This window comes from Lepidothrix coronata, unplaced genomic scaffold (genome assembly GCF_001604755.1).
Source record: "Lepidothrix coronata isolate B3197 unplaced genomic scaffold, Lepidothrix_coronata-1.0 Scaffold98, whole genome shotgun sequence".
NCBI classification, from domain to species: Eukaryota; Metazoa; Chordata; class Aves; order Passeriformes; family Pipridae; genus Lepidothrix; species Lepidothrix coronata.
Genome location: NW_016690278.1, coordinates 2,578,831 through 2,596,335, shown reverse-complemented (window position 1 = coordinate 2,596,335; position 17,505 = coordinate 2,578,831). Strand labels below are relative to the sequence as shown.

At 40.9% G+C, this 17,505-nt stretch overlaps 1 protein-coding gene across 5 annotated transcripts in view; it reads right to left on the bottom strand.

Annotated features, from left to right (window-relative positions):
* Positions 1-1,043: 1,043 nt before the first annotated feature.
* The window catches only part of SLC44A1 (solute carrier family 44 member 1), a 74,234-nt gene continuing 57,772 nt past the window's right edge, over positions 1,044-17,505 (bottom strand). Inside the window, exons 11-17 of one of the 5 annotated variants that reach the window (XR_001876114.1) lie at positions 17,348-17,504; positions 16,818-16,901; positions 15,640-15,777; positions 13,702-13,938; positions 12,239-12,319; positions 2,248-2,457; positions 1,044-1,140 (exon numbers count right to left, since the gene is read on the bottom strand). Coding sequence is in view for 4 of the 5 variants with exons in the window: in XM_017822517.1 (XP_017678006.1) it covers positions 12,029-12,319; positions 13,702-13,938; positions 15,640-15,777; positions 16,818-16,901; positions 17,348-17,504 (907 nt within the window). In the remaining variant the exon portion in view is untranslated. The other 4 variants (XM_017822520.1, XM_017822521.1, XM_017822518.1 and 1 more) reach the window with 4 other exon arrangements.

The window sequence follows — 17,505 nt, the reverse complement described above, 5'->3', positions numbered from 1 at the left end:
TGCACACTTTGCTTCCAGTTATCAGAGGCTTAAAAACCAAAATAAGATTCTCTCAAGATACTCTTCTGAGACCTCCCTACTTCCCTGTGACTGACAGTGCTACTCTCTCCTTCTGTTGATGAAAAGTAAGGGCAATGAATCCTGACACAGAAGACTGTGGGATACTGAATTGCACCCAGTGCCAGGAAAGCTTTCACTGAAACCAGAAATGTCATAAACAAATCAGTAGATGACTTATGGTGACAGGAAGTCAGGATGACTTCACATATTTAAGGAGCTACCAAGACCCACTACAGGACCGGAGGGGGTTTGCTAGCAGAAGACTGAGCTTTCAGATATTTTACCTATAAGACGATGAATGAGTCTGAGGTGTTCATGTCTGTATTATTTCCCTTGCACCGGGAAACTTCCACTCGATTCACTGCCTCTTGCAGCTGCAGAGAGGCATATTTAAATCCCAACTTCACACATAGCCTTACCTGCCCGTTTAGTTCGTCCGTCCTCCTGCAGAATCTGAGTGCCGACTGGCTTTTAATGTACTTGGCCTTCATGGCATCCCCGTCTTGGAGGAAAGGGAGGCACAAAGACAGCACATGATGAGCCCCACGTGGACCAGCAGTGTGTTGGCCCCAGGCAGGTGTCCACATCTCCCTCTCTTACCTGGAAGCCCCTGGAGCAAAGACAGGGGGACATGGCAGGCCCTGCAATCAGGAGAGGTGGCTTCATCTGGCATTGCCAATGCCTACTGGATGTTTTTTGCCCAAAGTTTGTATGTAGGACTTCATATTTATAACTAGAATACAACTAAGAGCCATCAGAAAGGCAATTAAAACCAGGAAATATCACTATTTCTGGGATTGTGGCAGACTGGTTTGGTTTTTTGTTTGTTTGTGGGTTTGTTTACTTGTTTGTTTTTTGGTAGGGCACAGGGTTCAGTCCTGTGACTTCTTCAGAGGACTGCAGTGTAAAATACCTGCTCACCCATTTATTTGTCTTCCATTTGATTACTGTCATCTGGGATAGTGAGATAAAACAATTCAGTAGCTTCTGTCATAGGCTTTATTTCTAGATTTGATTGCTCCAAAAAATCAGAAAATCTGCCCTGGTGCTGGTTTTTCTTCCACTTTGTTTTTAGTGTACCTAAGGTAGAAAATAACTAAGCATTAGAGGGAGATTATGGCAGTAGGTGTCAGAAAAAGCTTTTTCAGGTGTTCTGTGTGCAGGACTGCAAGCTCCATCCATTTCACACATTCATAATTTAAATAGTAATTAGAAATTCTAAATAATCTCTCCCTGGGCACTAGCTAATCTTCATTAAACATCTAAATACCAGCGACTAAAACTGGGTCAGCTCCTCAGTGGCCTGTGGTGGAGGGAAGGAGCCGTGTCAGACTCCTGCAGCACAGGATCTGGCCTCACTGGCTCGGAGAAGGAGCCTGTTTGCTGCACACCAAATGCTGCACACAGAGGGGCCCATCCTCTACACGAGGCAGGAGAGCTCCTGCAGTGGCCAAGGAGCTGTGCTGTCTTGCAAGCAAGGAGATTGGTCCTTCATCTCCAGAGGGAGAGCAGGGCTGCTCAGGGATCTGAGGAGGCACCTGCCTGTGCTGTTCTGCAATTGCCGATGCCAGGGAGTGAGTCCCGAGGCTGGTGTTCACAGGTACATGCATACTGCATGCATAATGTCCTGGCAGTGGGAAATGCTGTGTGACTGAAGGACAAATCCTGCTTTTGCAGCTCCAGACCTCTGTCTCTAGGCCCCTGCTCTCCCATTCACAGTGTGAGCAGGATTTTCTTGCTCATTCCACCACCGTAGCCTGAGGTTTTCCTTTCAAGTCTTGTGTCTCATTCTGTCCTCCCTACATATACTTCTCTCGCTAGCCCTCTGCAGCCCGCTTGTAGCCCACCCCCACTCCCCTTTTTTTTTTCCCCTGGAGGTCATGAAACTCTTGTTTCTGAGCTGAGGGAATCAGCACCAATCCCTGCAGACAGTGCTTCAGTCCCTCACTGCTACAGAGGGTGAGGAAAGCTTCTGTTCTACAGTTCTGACACATGCAAAATCCAGTGGAAACCAGACAGGGTTTTTATAATCTGTATGCTATGTTATGCTTCCTTCCCCTAACACCTCCAGTGGTGAAGAAGGGTATCTCCAGAGTCCCTTCTGCTCCACACAGCTAAACCCACCCAGCCAAGCAGATTCACCATTAATAACCCATGAAACAGACACTCCAAGCCAAGGGGACATACCTTCAGAGGAACTGCGGAACACTGACATGCAGTAGGACTCTTTGGGTCCCCAGCATGGGACCCTGCCTGTGTGCAGAGGTCCTGTCTGATGGGCTGCCTGGTCCTTTTCATCCTGACGGTATTTACTGAGTGGCCACAACAGCATCAGTCTCCAGTTCAGAAGTGGCAGTGGTTTCCAGACAAAGTAAACCATCTCATGCAAATGCAGTGCTGAAGTGGTTTGCAGTGAAGAGTAATAGAAGCAAGAAAACATGGTTCAGTTTGGCTTACTAGTGTATTAAAAAGAAACTGGCAGCAAAGAAAGCAGAAATTTGCTGTGCCCATGGGACGGAGAGGAGAGTACAAGAAATCTTTGTGACTGCAGGTGCCTCTGCTGGTAAGATCACACAGGTACTATTATTGCTTCTACTCACCATCCATCTTTAGCTATCCAAGCTTGTTAGATTGGCTCAGCAGAGTGGGAAGCAGGTACAGGACCTTGCAGAACAAGGAAGTTGTCCCAAAAGAGGTGCTGCACTGGGATGTGCAGTTTGCATGGCTCGTAATACATAACAAGATTTCCATCATCCCTCCCTACTCTGCATTCCCCCATAGCTGTCCCTGTGAGGCAAAGCATACACTATTAGCCAGTCTGCTCCAGACAGCATCAGCAGTCCTGAGAGTCCCGGGTGTGAGCAAGGGACTCCTGTGCATGTGTGACTGCAGCCTCTCCCTTTCCACAGCAAAAGCTTCTCAACTGCTTCTGCATGTGACTGACCTTCAGCACACCCGGCAGGCTAAGGAACCTGATGATGGGTGAAAATGTTGGCTTAGAGGGGCAGTTTCCAACATGCTGGAGAGAAGCTGAGGAGCAGATGATCAGTGAGAAGAAAGACTGTGAAAAAAACCCCACCTTTGCTCTACAAAACTCCACTGGCACACCCATCTTAGGAAAACATTAAGCACCACAATGCTTCTCTTGGCACCAGGACAACATGTCCAGCATTATTGCTGCTACTCAGCTAAAGGGCAGGCACAGAACAAAATGAAGGCTGGGAAAACACTTGCATGGGCTCTGCTTGCTTCTCAGGAACTTGAGATTGTGTTGTTAAGAAGAGTTGGACTTAAGCACCCCGCATGGAAGACAGAGAAATTTCTTTCTTACTTAAAAGGAAAACTTTATTTTGATACATTAAAAAATCTATACATTTCTTAGACTAAAATACAGTTTTGCATCAGTATCCTGGCACAATGTCAGTTTACACAGAAAATCTAAGATTAGATCAGCACTGTTAATTTTTCTTCTCTTCCTGCATTCACAGCTTGCAGTATAAAACATTTTAAGTTCCCAAGACAACAATAAACAGTGTCACATTTACTTTTCCCATTTTCAAAGGAGGTGGCATTCCACTGGAAAAAGGAGCACTTGTTAGTTGATCTTGATTCAATGTAAATCACTAAGTCAGTCCAGGGATTTGATTGCCCTGTTAAAAGTATGAGTGAAGGAGGATGAAAAATTCGTTTTCAGATGAAGCTTTGATGGACTATGACAATGCAAGTACTGTCAAGCCTTTAAAATATGTTCAGAAGATTTTCCTTAGGGTAGTTTCTGTAATCAGCAACACAATCCATCATACAGAAATAATTCTTTTCTATAGGTATAGATTCCACCTTCATTTTTGCTCTGAAGAGCTCCATGGCAAAATAAAAGCAGGACACAGGGGATGTTGCTGTGAGATGTCTGAATTGGAACACGAATTTCCTTAACTATTGTGAAGATTCTGCAGAATATTTTCTACCTGTGAAATCCTACTCTCCATGGCTCCACCTAACCTTTGGCCTCTGCTTTCTAGCCCACATTAGAAACAAAGCCACCTTTCTATTTTCTACTCGCTCACTCCCCCAGGACGCACTACAGCATTGTCTGCAGCACTGTTTTCCAAATGAGAGATATTCTTCCTTTTCGGTTTGAGCAGCAGGGAGGGACCCAATTAATACTAACATGGACCACACATGGTATTTGAGAGTTAAAAACTGTGACCTCGGTGGAAACGTCAGTGCTCAATTTCTGCTGGGTTTCACAAGTAGTCAAAATTGCTAATCTCACCAAGTGTTTCTGGAATAATTCCCTAGCTGTCCCTATTTCCACTCAAGCCACAGAGGTTGTCCACTTGAGGAATTGCAGCTACCTATGCTGCCACATACTTAGAAAGGTCATAGCTGTCTTTAACATTACTGAAATAAGACCAGTTCTGTTCAAGTCAGCTGGTACTTTTGCTCTGAATTCTCCCAACTTTCATTCTAAGTGGAGTCCTACGTTTCTGTAGAAAAGTACCAAACGCTTAAAACACCGAATTCTGCTCATCACGCTCACATTCAATGACCTGACCTCACTGAGACAGGGGAGTAGAATCTGATGGGTGTTTGCTGGTTTTCTGCTAGTTCCCTTTTAGCAGATCTCTGCCAAATGAATGCCTCCAATAGTTTAGCCTCCAAATGGGTATTTTCAGATTGATTCATGCTACCAATTGTCCCTAGGAATGTTTTCATAATCCTAAAGTCTCTGAGGAGCTTCGGCTTGATTGCATCAGCTTGCGAACATTGCAAGACACATCACAGCTCCATCCCAGACCAGAAATTCTGCCTTTTATACGTGACCCATATCACAAGAGATAAGTTTCATCTCTTCTCTCACTTCTTTAAATATAAAAGAAAAAAATACCTTGAGAACAGTATTCGCTACAGAACACAAGAAATATAGATTTACTAGTTTCCATAATCTTGTTATGTGATGGAAATAACAGCCGAGATGAAATAGTTGAAAAACCATTTGGAAATGACATATTTAGAGTAAACTTTCATCATCTCAACAAAGAAGCTGAGTGCAAGAAATGCTTCAAATAAGTCTGTTGGGTCTTGTGTTGGGAAACACAAGGTTGGTGTTTTTTGTTTTTTTTTTCACAAAGATGAAATAGGATTTCTGTGTTGATAATGTGACACACAAGCTGTTCAAGAAACAATGGGCTACTGATACTTAGATTTAGTAAACATTATCTGCACAGGCAAAGCCATGATTTAAAAAACAGGAATGCTGTCAGGTACCTACTTATAAATCTTACGATTGTTTCTCAAAACGACTGTGCCATGTTCAATATAGCATGTAATATGCACTCTGAATCAAATGCTCACTGGATGACAAGTATATGTCTGCTACATGCATTTTATTCTGACTCTATAACATACATTCATAGAATACATCATAACCACTCAGAGCAAACTGCTAAAGTGCATGCCCTGAGGGCACATTAAATACGTTGTCTCCAACACTGGCTGCTCAATTGCCAGAACACTGATACAGAAAGGGCTCATTTTTGCGTTATATCCCCATTATGTGCTGAAAGAGTAAGAGCTAACATCCCCTGCTCCCTCCATGAAAGGGAGCACTGTGGAGCAGGCTAATTGCCTGCTGCAAAAAAAGCCCTTTCAGAAAGAAGTAACCACCCTGAGAAGATGCTGTACAGAAATGCAGGGAGCAAGTCTTGGATTAACTACTGGGTAAGTGGACCTGTGTACTGGGTTAGGCTGGATGGAGTTAATTTCCTTCACAGCAACCTACAAGGTGCTGTGTTACAGATCTGCAACCAAAGGAGTGTTTGATAACACAATGTTATCAATGTTACCTGTTGCTGAGCAGTGCTTGCACAGGGTGAATGGCCTTCTCTGTTTGTCACTCTGCTACTCCAGCAGAGTAGGTTGGAGTTGGCCAAAGAGGTGAGAGGGTGCACAGCCAGGACAGCTGACCTGAACAGACTGAAGAAATATTCCATAACAAATAAGGTCATACTCAGCTATAAACCTGGGGTGGTTCCAAAGTAGCCACTGCTTGGAGATTGGCTGGGCATTGTCTGCTGGTGGGAGATGGTAAGTGATTGCCTTTGTATCACTTGGGTTTCTTTTTTTCTCTTACTTAATGAACTGCCTTTATAACAGCGCTTTTTGTCCTTTCACTGCTCTCTCCCATCCTTCTGTGGGGTCTGAGCAAGCAACAGAGTAGCAGCTTACATGACAGCCCAGGGTCAACCCACCACAGCATTTTAACTGGGTTTTCCACTGTTAGTTCTCCCCTCTCCCTAATGCAGAAAGTCCTTCAGTTACTATGCCAAGCTAAGGCCACATTTAAAACCCCATCCTGTTTTAGGCAGCTGGGAGTTACGAGAAGGTTGAAGATGCAATTCTAAGCTGGCCATAGCATTTAGCCTAGCTGTGGAACAGCAGTGAAACTGCGGAAGAGATGGGTTGCACTTCTAACACAGTGATGGAGTGATATCATAAAAAAAAAAATCCTATCTTAGGACTTTAGCTCAGCACCTACTCCCCCTCTCATTGTCCAGGTGATATCCTAAATCACTGCCTCAGGAAGGTGAGAGGGAATGTGGTAAGATCAGTGGGACAAAGGGGAGCTGACACTGCCACTTGGCACTCCTTTACTGAAAGAGCAATACAGAAATGAGACCTAAAAGAACACAAAAAATAAATCCTCCAGGGCTGGAAGAAGCAATAAAGATTACACACTGCTGTTCAACTTCCAAATAAAACAGTGAGTAAAATAATGTGTAAAAATTTTAGCAATTTAAAGAATTGTATACTTTTTTCCCTTTGTAACCTAGCTGGTCTGAGGCTATGATACAGACCATCTGCGGAAACCAACGGCTGGGAACTGGTAATCCCACTGATTGTTTCTAAACCCAGATTGTCCAGTCTAAATCTCCAGTCCTCAAGCAGTACTTGGTTCAATTGACTTGCCAAGGAGATGATTTCTCTGTTTCAGCTGTCTCATCTTGCTCCTCCTGCATTGTTATTCTTGCTGCAGCATCGCTCTCTAGTTAGTCTAGACTGCTTCCCACAAAGCAGTCCACATACTGGCTTTAATAACCAACAGTCAAAAAAAAAGTATTGAATCCATCACAACTGGCAGAGCCCAGCACCCCTACTGCCAACATTTCTATAGCAATTTACATGCCAAAGTGTCCTCTCACTCCGCTATCCCCACTAGGACAGGAAAGCAGAGTCTCAATTTCTCCTGAAAAGTTGTCTCTTCAGAACTCTGTCTTCTGCTTATCTCCCTGCACAAGACAGGGCTGGAAGAGGGCAGCTTGTAGTTTGGTTGCAAATGAACTTCAAAGGACATTCAAAAGCTTTAAAGGGCCACTGGAAAATCTGCATGTGGATGGAATGCCTTTTTGGCATGACTTAAAAGCTCTGCATGCCAGATATACACTCAAGAGTGGTGCACACAATTTTATAAACACCATGTAAATAAAACAAATTTATTTTTAAGACAGGATAAACTGCTATAAAAATGGTGCACAGTCAAGTAATACAAAAATACAAAATTTGTTTCCAACTGCAGTCCTAGTTGCAATTACAGAGAAAAGTCCCCACTCAGGACTTCCAGTGAGCAGGGAACACAAACTTGTGGGATCAGTCGTGGCAGAACTTTTTTATCAAAATGCGCAGAATACAAGGCTTCTTTGATTAAGCACCTCCAATAGCCTCCAAACAAGAAGAAAATTAATTTTTCTGGAAGCAACTGGGTAGTACTCGATAAGTCTTTTAGCCTTGGAATCCAGTTTCTAGGATTCATCTAAGCCAGTTTTTAAATTTCTGGCGTGGTTAAACCCTCCTGATCTACACAAATATTGGTGTTGAGAGCCACTGCTGTCTTAGACACTGGTACAGCAGGAAGGTCTCCCCTCCACAAAAGTAAGACTGCTCCAGTGCTTCTTCTAGGCAAGTCTGACCTCTAACTTGCACTGAGAGGCCTCACCAGTGCTCCAGTCTGAATCCCTAGGTTGAAGCTCTAGCCCAGTTAGCACTTACACAGATGTGTAAGTTACAACTTCAATACTTAGAGAGCCCTTCTGATGTTAGTGGAGGTACTGATATGGTTCACTTAAATGAGTGTCTAAGTGCTTCCAGGACTGAGTAATTCTGTCTCTCTGCCTCCCCAGCAGCTATCCTTTCTACATGTACCTTTATTTTCACACCTCTCACATAGTTTGGGGTCTGTGATATGAAAAGTGTAAATCCTTCTTTTAACTGGCTTACCGAAAGAAAACCTACCAAATTTAAGCTATCAAATGCCTTCTGGAAGCAAAAGTGAAATATTTTACTATTGCCAAAAGATAAGAGCACTAGTTAGCTACATGATACTACATAATTGTTTAAATCTTCAGCAGCGATTTGGAAGTCTGATCCTCTGACAGGAAGCACAAATAACTGCTTATTTACTAAACCTTGATAACATGAGTTGTGCATGTCTCTACCTAGACATACCTCTCTACTCCATTACAAAGCTTCTGTAGAAAGACTTTTCTCTTTCAAAAGATTTTCTTGAATGGAGTGATCGTACCATTGAGGCATCGTTTATTTGTAGAGAGCTTGTATTTAGTGCAATAAGTTTAAAAATTCTGCTCTGAAATATTAACTTTACATTAACAAAAATAGTTTTCTTAAAAAAATTGTAACAAAAGGAATATATAGCATAGACAGATCATGAATTCTTAGCAAATACACTTAAGCATTTACCATTACAATAAGTTGAATAATTGAATATTAGCATTCATATCTGGCGAGCTTCCAGACTGAAAAGAAATTTTGTACTACTACTAATAATAAAAAAGCATGTTCTCTTGTCATTATTTAATAACTTCAGATCCTGGCAGCTACACTTCCAAAGAAATGTTTCTCTGCCCTTTCCCGTTTTAGCCACCCACTACAGTACATACATATATGGATCAAACAACAGGCAAGGAATGATCCCTTCTACCTCCCAGAGCTCTCTGACATTAAATGAAATGAAGCATACAGTACTTTTTTATGTACAGTAGTACAGTTCATTTCTCTTCCCCTCCTCAGCATCTTTGTATCTAGTCATGAATTAATCATGAGTATGGCTAAGACTGAGCTTTAACAATCTGTTATTTCAATTGCCCATATGCAGAATCCATACCCTTCAAAGGAACACTGCTGAAGTGTGAAGGAGGTTACTGAACTCAAGGGGAGGATAGAGGGCAACGGGTATGAGGGGCAAGTAGGGTAAAGCAGGAAGTTGATTGCATATAAAAATTATCTGTCCCCATTTTGTAGGTTCTGTTTAATAGGAGATGCAAGGGCTCCCACACACCTGAATACCTGAGGAGTTGGTTATTGAGATGTCTGATACTGGTAAACAAAACTGTGCCCTGCCAGGGTTGTAAAGTAAAATAACTGCTTACAAACCAATTTGAACTGAATGAATTCTCACTGAAACCACCTTCTGAAAAACTAAATTTAAGACTTTTCTTGATTTCAAGGTTTTCTGTACATGTGACTGTCCCAAATTTAATGCAAATTGAAAAGAAACTAAACAAGTAAAAGTCTCAGCAGATTAGCAATGTCATGGGAAATCTGTCTCTAAACCCAGTCATGATTTCAGATTATCTTTACAACGATACCTCCTCCAGATTGTAAAATACCAAGCAGATAAGAATCAACATTTCCATGACCACAATCAATAATTTAAGAAACGGAACAATGATAAAGCTGCTTGTAAAAGCCACCCGTATGAAAAGAGTACATGTTTCACAAAAATAATTGTTAAAAAAAGTTTTAAATCCCTGTTCCTTTTCTCTGATTTTGGCTGTTTATTTATATATATATATATATATATGTATATATGTATATATATACTGTTTTGGAATGTCAATGGGTTCCAATATGGCTGGCTAGTTTCAAGATGAACTTGCTCCAGAGGCCTAGAAAACAAAGTCATACAGTACAGTCTTAGACAAATGCCAAAGGACAAGTAGAAACTGAGTCAAAGGGGTCGCTGGAAGCCATAAAGAAAAAAGTGTGAAAAGGTGTTTGTTTTTTTTCTTGTGCCCTGATACAAGAACAGAAGGTCCTAAATGTTTCCTCGTCTCTGCTATTATTACCTACTTTAAGTACAACTCCACTTAGGGTGTTTCACTTTTAGAAATAATTGTCATATTCTAAGAAATATATGCATTTCAAGGGTACAGAAGCAAGACAGTAGAGATTCTATTTCTAAAAGAACAGGAAAAATAGTAGTAGTAATCTAATTTTCAGACATGCAATTTCGAGACTATGGGCACTACCATTACAGAATAGACTTATGAATGGTTCTATGCCAGACATAACTGAGGCCTTTATTGACACTTTGGGGAAGGTATCAGAAATTTAATGGAGGTAACCACTGTGTCCCATCCTTGTCAGGAAGTGAGATCCTAGTATTTCAAAACCCACTCAACTGGAGCTGAATGCCCAAAAATGGAAAGCCACTTGAGAAAACAAGGCCCAATCAGTTCCAAACAAAACAATCACATGAGCAGCAGAACTGGGAGTAATTCAGCAGGTGACTCCCATGCTGAGCCCCAAGTGCTCAGCATCTTCTGCAGTAGTCCTATGAGGACTTTCAGCCAGTACCAGGCTCAAGTGCCTAGAAACAAGTTCCTACAAGAATAACACCACCCTTGACTTGCAGGTAACTTTGTTTGCCCTTTTGTAAGGGGCGAGGTGAATAAAGGTTTTTCCCATCCAAGCTTTAGGCAGTCAGGTACAAAAGTATAAGTAGCGGTCTGTGATAGTACCGACAACAGTGTAAGTGGAAAACCACTACATAATAAAATTTTGAACTGAAATTTTTGTGCATGTGACTAGAGGGTTTGCACACCCAAAGTCTCAATAATTTTTAATGGCACATTTGCATCTACAGCATTTGGATCACTCTGAAAATCCCGACATTAGTGTCTGTTTGAACAGCTAGAATTACTCCCAGAAGAAACAGTAAATGAGCATAGAATTAGTTTTTCATATGTATAAACACAGCAGCATTTAGGCATAAGCAAACCTAGAAACTGGTATGCCATAATGAAATAGCAAAACACGCAAAGCTACACATCAGTCTATAGCAGGAACCCATTCCAGCTTGTTCAAAAAAGTGCTCATGCAAAATGGCTTCATGTACATTGTTGAAAAAAAATAAATTCTTCTGTTAGCATACACTTATTTAGATTCCATTTGGTTAAAAAATTATCCCCATAGTATGGAAATGACTCAGACCCCAAACGCTCTGAGAAAGTAATGGCAGAAAAATATTCTATTTCACAAAATCATATTGCACAATGACAAGTCGTACCTTGCCCAGACTGGCTCTCCATTATACGCTCTCTGTTCTCCACCTTCCAAACTTATCCTCCTATCTGTTATCTGTACCATGTATAGTGTTCCTTATTCCAGGCTACTCAGACATGCAATGCCTTCCTAACAGGCACACCATAAGTAAAACAGGCTGCAAAAGCATAAATGATGCATTGTTCACTGTCTGTGCATCTGACAGTGTGAGATGGAAAGAGCACACAAGAGACAAGCAACATAAGTAGTTCGCAATAAAAACAAACAACTGGGAGAAATGTCATTTGAGCAGGTTGAAAGGAATCACTGTATCCAATTCCTTGGCATGGTGTAAGATAATTTGGTGAGGGCTTTAAATGCCTGGTCCTACTTTGCAACAATGGCTGCGCTCAGTAGTGTTCTTCAGGCTTTTGCAGTGAATGTAACATGAGCAAAAATTGTTCATCTCAGGGCCGAGAAGAGATTAAAGTCAGAATAGCCCAATGAATTTCAGAGCCACCTTATTTTTAGACTAAACAGTAACTGGGGCTGTCTGTGTACACCACATAGCATGCCTCATGAATCCTAATGAAATATACTGCATTTGTTTCATATGAGACAGTTCCTTTCATCTTACTTTTACAGGAGATGGTCTCAGCTGTGACAAAAACTCTGCCATCCAGGTGATAGGCAAGCTCACAAACAGAAAAAGCAGAACATCTTGAGTGATACAGAGAACAAAAACTTCTCCTGAAGAAGTGCAGTCAGTAAAGACAAAGAGGGAGAAGAAGTAAAAGTGAAACTCTTGGAGGATCGCCACCTCCTCATCTGCACCTACCATTGGTTTTAGCTCTCTGCTCTCAGCTCCACCTCCCCGGCCAGCTTCCTTCATAGATTTCCTACTATTCTCCACAAACTCCTGAAAAACAGTAATGAAACGACAAGTGCTCTCTTAGCACAGACTCTAAAACATCGTCTCAAGACAGAACTTCAAGATGCAACTGCTCAAAACATCAAGCCCATCTGCATGTCTTGCTCAGACTTGACCATGAGGTATCAGAAAAGCCTGTCAAATATCCACAAAGGCCTCCCTCATTTAATTCTGGAAGCCAGACAGGTATTTGCCTGGTGTGCTCTTACAACTTTTCCATGTACCACGCAATGCTCTCCTTTATGGGGAAAGAAGATAAAAGGCTGGCTGACCAAAAAAAACCCAAACCCACAAACCAAAACCAAAAACCAAACCCACAACCAAACCACAACAAACCTCCCCCCAACACCATCCTAGTCTCAGCTATTACATTGTAGCCTGTGAACTGTGTGTAATTTCAATCTCTTAAATTTTTCACCAGTACAATCTCATTTACGAAGATTAGCTAAACTAATTCAATTTTACACAATTTTTTTCGCTTGCAGGCAAGCATTCTGCAGCAAATTTCAGTAAACTTTAGCTGCTCGTGTTTTGTGATATTGACTGCACGACTAAAGAAACCTACAATGCTTTTATGGTTTATTGGTGTTTCTTGCTAAAAAGCAACTCATCAGCCACCACTTTATTTATTATATACTCTAGAGTCTGTTGTGATTTACCAAAAAATCAGCACCAAAATTCTCAGCATGGTTTTCCCACAAGCAATCAGAAAAAAAATTTTCTATGACTGAGAAGTCATAAGAATCTTCCTCTAGCCCACGCTTGGTGGGGCATTTTACAGAGACATATTCTACAGCTGCTACTTAAAAACACTCTCAAGAAAACTACCTACTCAACAACAAAGTGAAGGGTTTTGGAAGCAGAATTCTTACAACTTTGTTTCTAGCATAAAGCCTACGTATGACAGACAGTCAAATTCTGGTTGATGTCTATCTGAAAGAAGTAAAACTCCACTGTGGTCATCATCTATGTGTAAGGTAGAATACTCTGATATTTTTCCTCTTCCCTACCCAAAGAGATGTCCTTCTTAGGAAAGCACAAAACCAAGCCTTTCCCTCTTGTTCTGCTTCTTTCTAATCTGCAGTGTCATTTACAAGACATGATACCCCAGAGTATGATTCTGCAAGATGACTGCTCATCTAACAGGCAGCAAATAAAAGCCAATAACAGTGAAACTAAGGGAAGGAAGCATCATCACTTATCTGATGCTCATCAGACTACACTGTTTGCAGGTCAAGCCATGAACAAGGTGGCAAGGTAAAAAAAAAAACAAACAAAACATTAAACCCAGCAAGTGAATTCATTCCACTGTCAAAATACCTATTTTATGGAACCAGATCCTTAGACTTTGAGAGCAAGAGGAAACTTACCATGAGAACTTTATCCATGTAGAATTCCCTCCCAGGACTCCCATCGTTGTATTTTGTATCGATGGCAAAACATAAGAAAAGGACATCAACAACCATTTCATAAATAGAAAGGAAGCAGTGAGCAACCAGGAATGCAAAGAGGCAGACAATGATGAGTGGCAGCACCCAGATGGTGTAATCTCGTTGGTAATTCAGCAACATAACGCCGGCCAAACCTGTGCTGCAGACAATCAGGACCTGAAGAAGAAAACAGTAGACAACTCTAATGGCAGAAGCCTTTTGATGTTTTTTGGTTGGTTTATTTTTTTAAAGCCAATGTGCTTCTTGGCCTGCCAGGGCTAGAATTAGGGGTTACAGATACTAGTGGTAACAACATCTTTACCTCCTGGATTCCCCACATCCCCGATTATAAATGACATTTTATCCATTGATATCAGAATTGTTACACATCCTTTAATACAAAAGGTATTTTTCAGAGCAAATTATATTTATATTCTGCTGTCATAGTTCTAGTTTTATAGAACATTCCTATAAAAAGGAACTTTATCCTGTAATCTCTAAAAGCCCCACAACCTGATGCTACCAATCCCATGCAGTTGGTTTTGTTGGGGGTTTTTTTTTTTGGGTTGGTTGGAGGGAGAACTTAGGTCTTAAGAGGATGGTACATTTTCCATTTTGCTGCTGGAAACAACTTCCAAACTTGTGTAGTCTTTATCTCACTTCCATACAGGAGAAAGCAGACCAGAATTCATGTGAGGCACTTCATGTAACAGTCTCCACAGAATTATACTTCATGTGAGGCCCTAACAGACATTTCACCAGGTACCAGTTTGATTTTGGCAAAACCAAATGGACTAAATTGTTGTGGCCACTTAACTTTTTGAACATTTCTGAGTCTATTATTATGAACTGCAGCTAAACATAAAATTGTAAAATAGGTCAGCTTTTATGAAAATACCATTTTGGACTGGTAGAGGAGATGCTGGCAGCCTAGCATTGATTTAGCTGATGGTATTTTTTACATGCTGGACACTGTTCATTTTAACATTTCTGTCACCTGTGCATTTTTCTAATAATCTGAGAGACTGGGGGGTGTTTTCCAACTCCTCCACAAAAACTGCATTATGTAATTTCATGTTCTCCCAAGCACTTATGTCTCCCTTATGTGTTTATTCCTTCTCACATCTTACTGACTTAGTTACTGGATTCAAAGTTCAGCCCACTGTACTCTGACTTAACAGAAGTAGAGGAGTGTAATAAGAAATACAGATGAGTTCAACCACTATCTGAATGCTTAGGCACAGGTGATTTAAGTAGATTGGTATTAATTGTTTTAGTAAATAATGGCATAAAATCCTTCAAAGGATAGAAATACTACACTTTCCATAAAGTGTGTCTCCATCAGTTGGAGACCCAAAAAGCTGACTGACCACAGCAACTATTCTAGTCTCCTTTTAATTATCAGAGTAGAGGTAACTTAGTTGCTTAGGCTGGCAATTTCTCATAGCAGGCTTTTGTACAATTTGATCATAAAGGTGATCAGTAATGTGTCAAATTTTCAACATAAGCCTGGAGAGCCCTTACTGAACAGAATTTAAAAGAAATGCTTCCTCTCCTTAGAATTCTACATTTTAACCACAAAATCAAACAAAACCCTAGAACTTCTAAACACTTTTCTCTTGACTCCTTAAAAAATAAATCATGCAAAAGGTGACATAATCTTCAGGTATTCCTCTCTAGTCACTTTTACTACATGTCAGTACATCATTTGTTTATCCTCTCTACTCTACAAAGCCCCTCCTAATGGGATGCAGCTGGACGTGATAAGTGCACACTAAGAAACAGGATTTTTAAGGCATTTTGTGTTTGGGGTGCAGCCATTGCTAAAGAAAGCTTGCTTGTATGTAGGTCTGTAAGAACTGTATACAGCAGACATACCTTTCCTAGGAACAGCATAAAATCTCCAACTGTGTTTATGGCAGCCACTCGCAAAGCGTTTTCCACCAGGATAACAAAGGCATCCTTTGCTGAGGTGCAGAAATTGGTGCTGTTGATAGCTGTGGCTGTGTATGCATTCTAGGAAAAGGAGGTTGAAGACTTATTCATAGAATCATCAGGTATTTCAGATGGAGGGTGGGGAAGGTGAGGGGGAAGATACAGCTCCTGAGTAAGTCACATTCGTCATATGATGTTAATGAACCAACATTCCCCTGAGAGTTGTTGAATCAAGCAATATAGAGCAGCTGACAGAAGACTATACGAGGTAAAGAACTGCTATTCTTCTTCTCCTTTGCTCATAATTTATGCATTAACTAGTTTTTTCAAAAAAACCTCATTAAACAGGATTTGCAATTTCTCTGCAGAAGGAGGTGAGCAGTGGCATAGCTACAGAAATTAAGTAGTTAGAAAAAAATCTGGAAATACAAAAGAGTCTGAGAGTCATACAAGTCAAACAAGATAATTTCTAGGTACTGCATTCAAGGTTAGTCAGGACAGTTTTCAAGGATTACAATGGGGTTTATTAAATGCTTTCTTCTGATTTTATCTTCTATATCTCCACAAGCAAAAAAAATTAACAGTGAAAGAAATGTTAGCAAGATATTTATATATATACACATGAGAGATGGACTATAGGCCTATAAACCCATTTTTACAATGGGTCTGACCAGCCAGCGTGTTGCAACTTGCAAATTTTCTTCCACTTTGTAGATGATGCTGACGATTTGATGTTTTGTACAGTTTCTGCATTGTGTGAATCTCAAATATTACACCTAAAAAGCTTCATTCTGTTTTCACAGGAGACACATTTTGAAATTCAGACGTGGTTCTACTGAGTAGACATATGGGAAACATCTCCAACCACTACACAAATCGTTATAAAGTTGAGATACCATGTTCACAAAGACGAGTATTGGCTATTCTTTTGTCTTTGTTTACATTGCAAAGGTCAATGTAGTATTTGCAGTGTAATTTCAGTAATGAAGACAAGACTGAAATACTGTCATTCAAGTTCAGTTCCCAAGTACAATACATTATGTGTCAGCCTCAGACTGCAACCTGGGAATATATATACTATTATCAGCCCTTATATAAAACATGAATATTGAAAATCTTACCTGATTTAAGTATGTCAGGCACTTTTCTAGACACCAAAGGCAGCAGATGCAGGCTTTAAGCATACAGCGAGCACAAGCATTTTCCTAGGAAAGCACAAATTGTGGGAAAACAAAGATAAAGAGTAAAACCAACAGATCTTAAGAAAATAGTATTCCTTCGTGTTTCAGTAACCGATACTCAGATTGCTAAATTAAGCAATCCATATCAGTCCCACGGTCTTTTAAAGATTCAATATTCACAGAGCCACAGAACGGTTTGGGTCGGAAGGGACTCCCCCCACCATGGGCAGGGACATCTTTCACTAGGCCAGGTTGCTCAAAGCCCCATCCAACAAGCTTTTGAACACTTCCAGGGATGGGGCTTCTCTGGGCAACCTGTTCTAGTGCCTCACCACCTTATAGTGAAGAATTTCTTCATTACATCTAACCTATTCCAAAACGAGACTTCAAGCCTCCCACACCGATCAAATTAACAGGTCAACACACCAGGCCTTAATTTTCAGTAAGAAAATGGAACCTATTTCTCTTACTTTTCCTTTGAGTTGTGTTTGAATATACATTAGAATCATTCGTGGTATCTTCACTAGTGTGATAATGAAAGACCCCTTTGCTACTGTTCCTAGGTGGTAACAAACAAGGCGATTAACAGATGCCAGAATAGGAGTAAATGGCAGATTTCTTTTCTCCC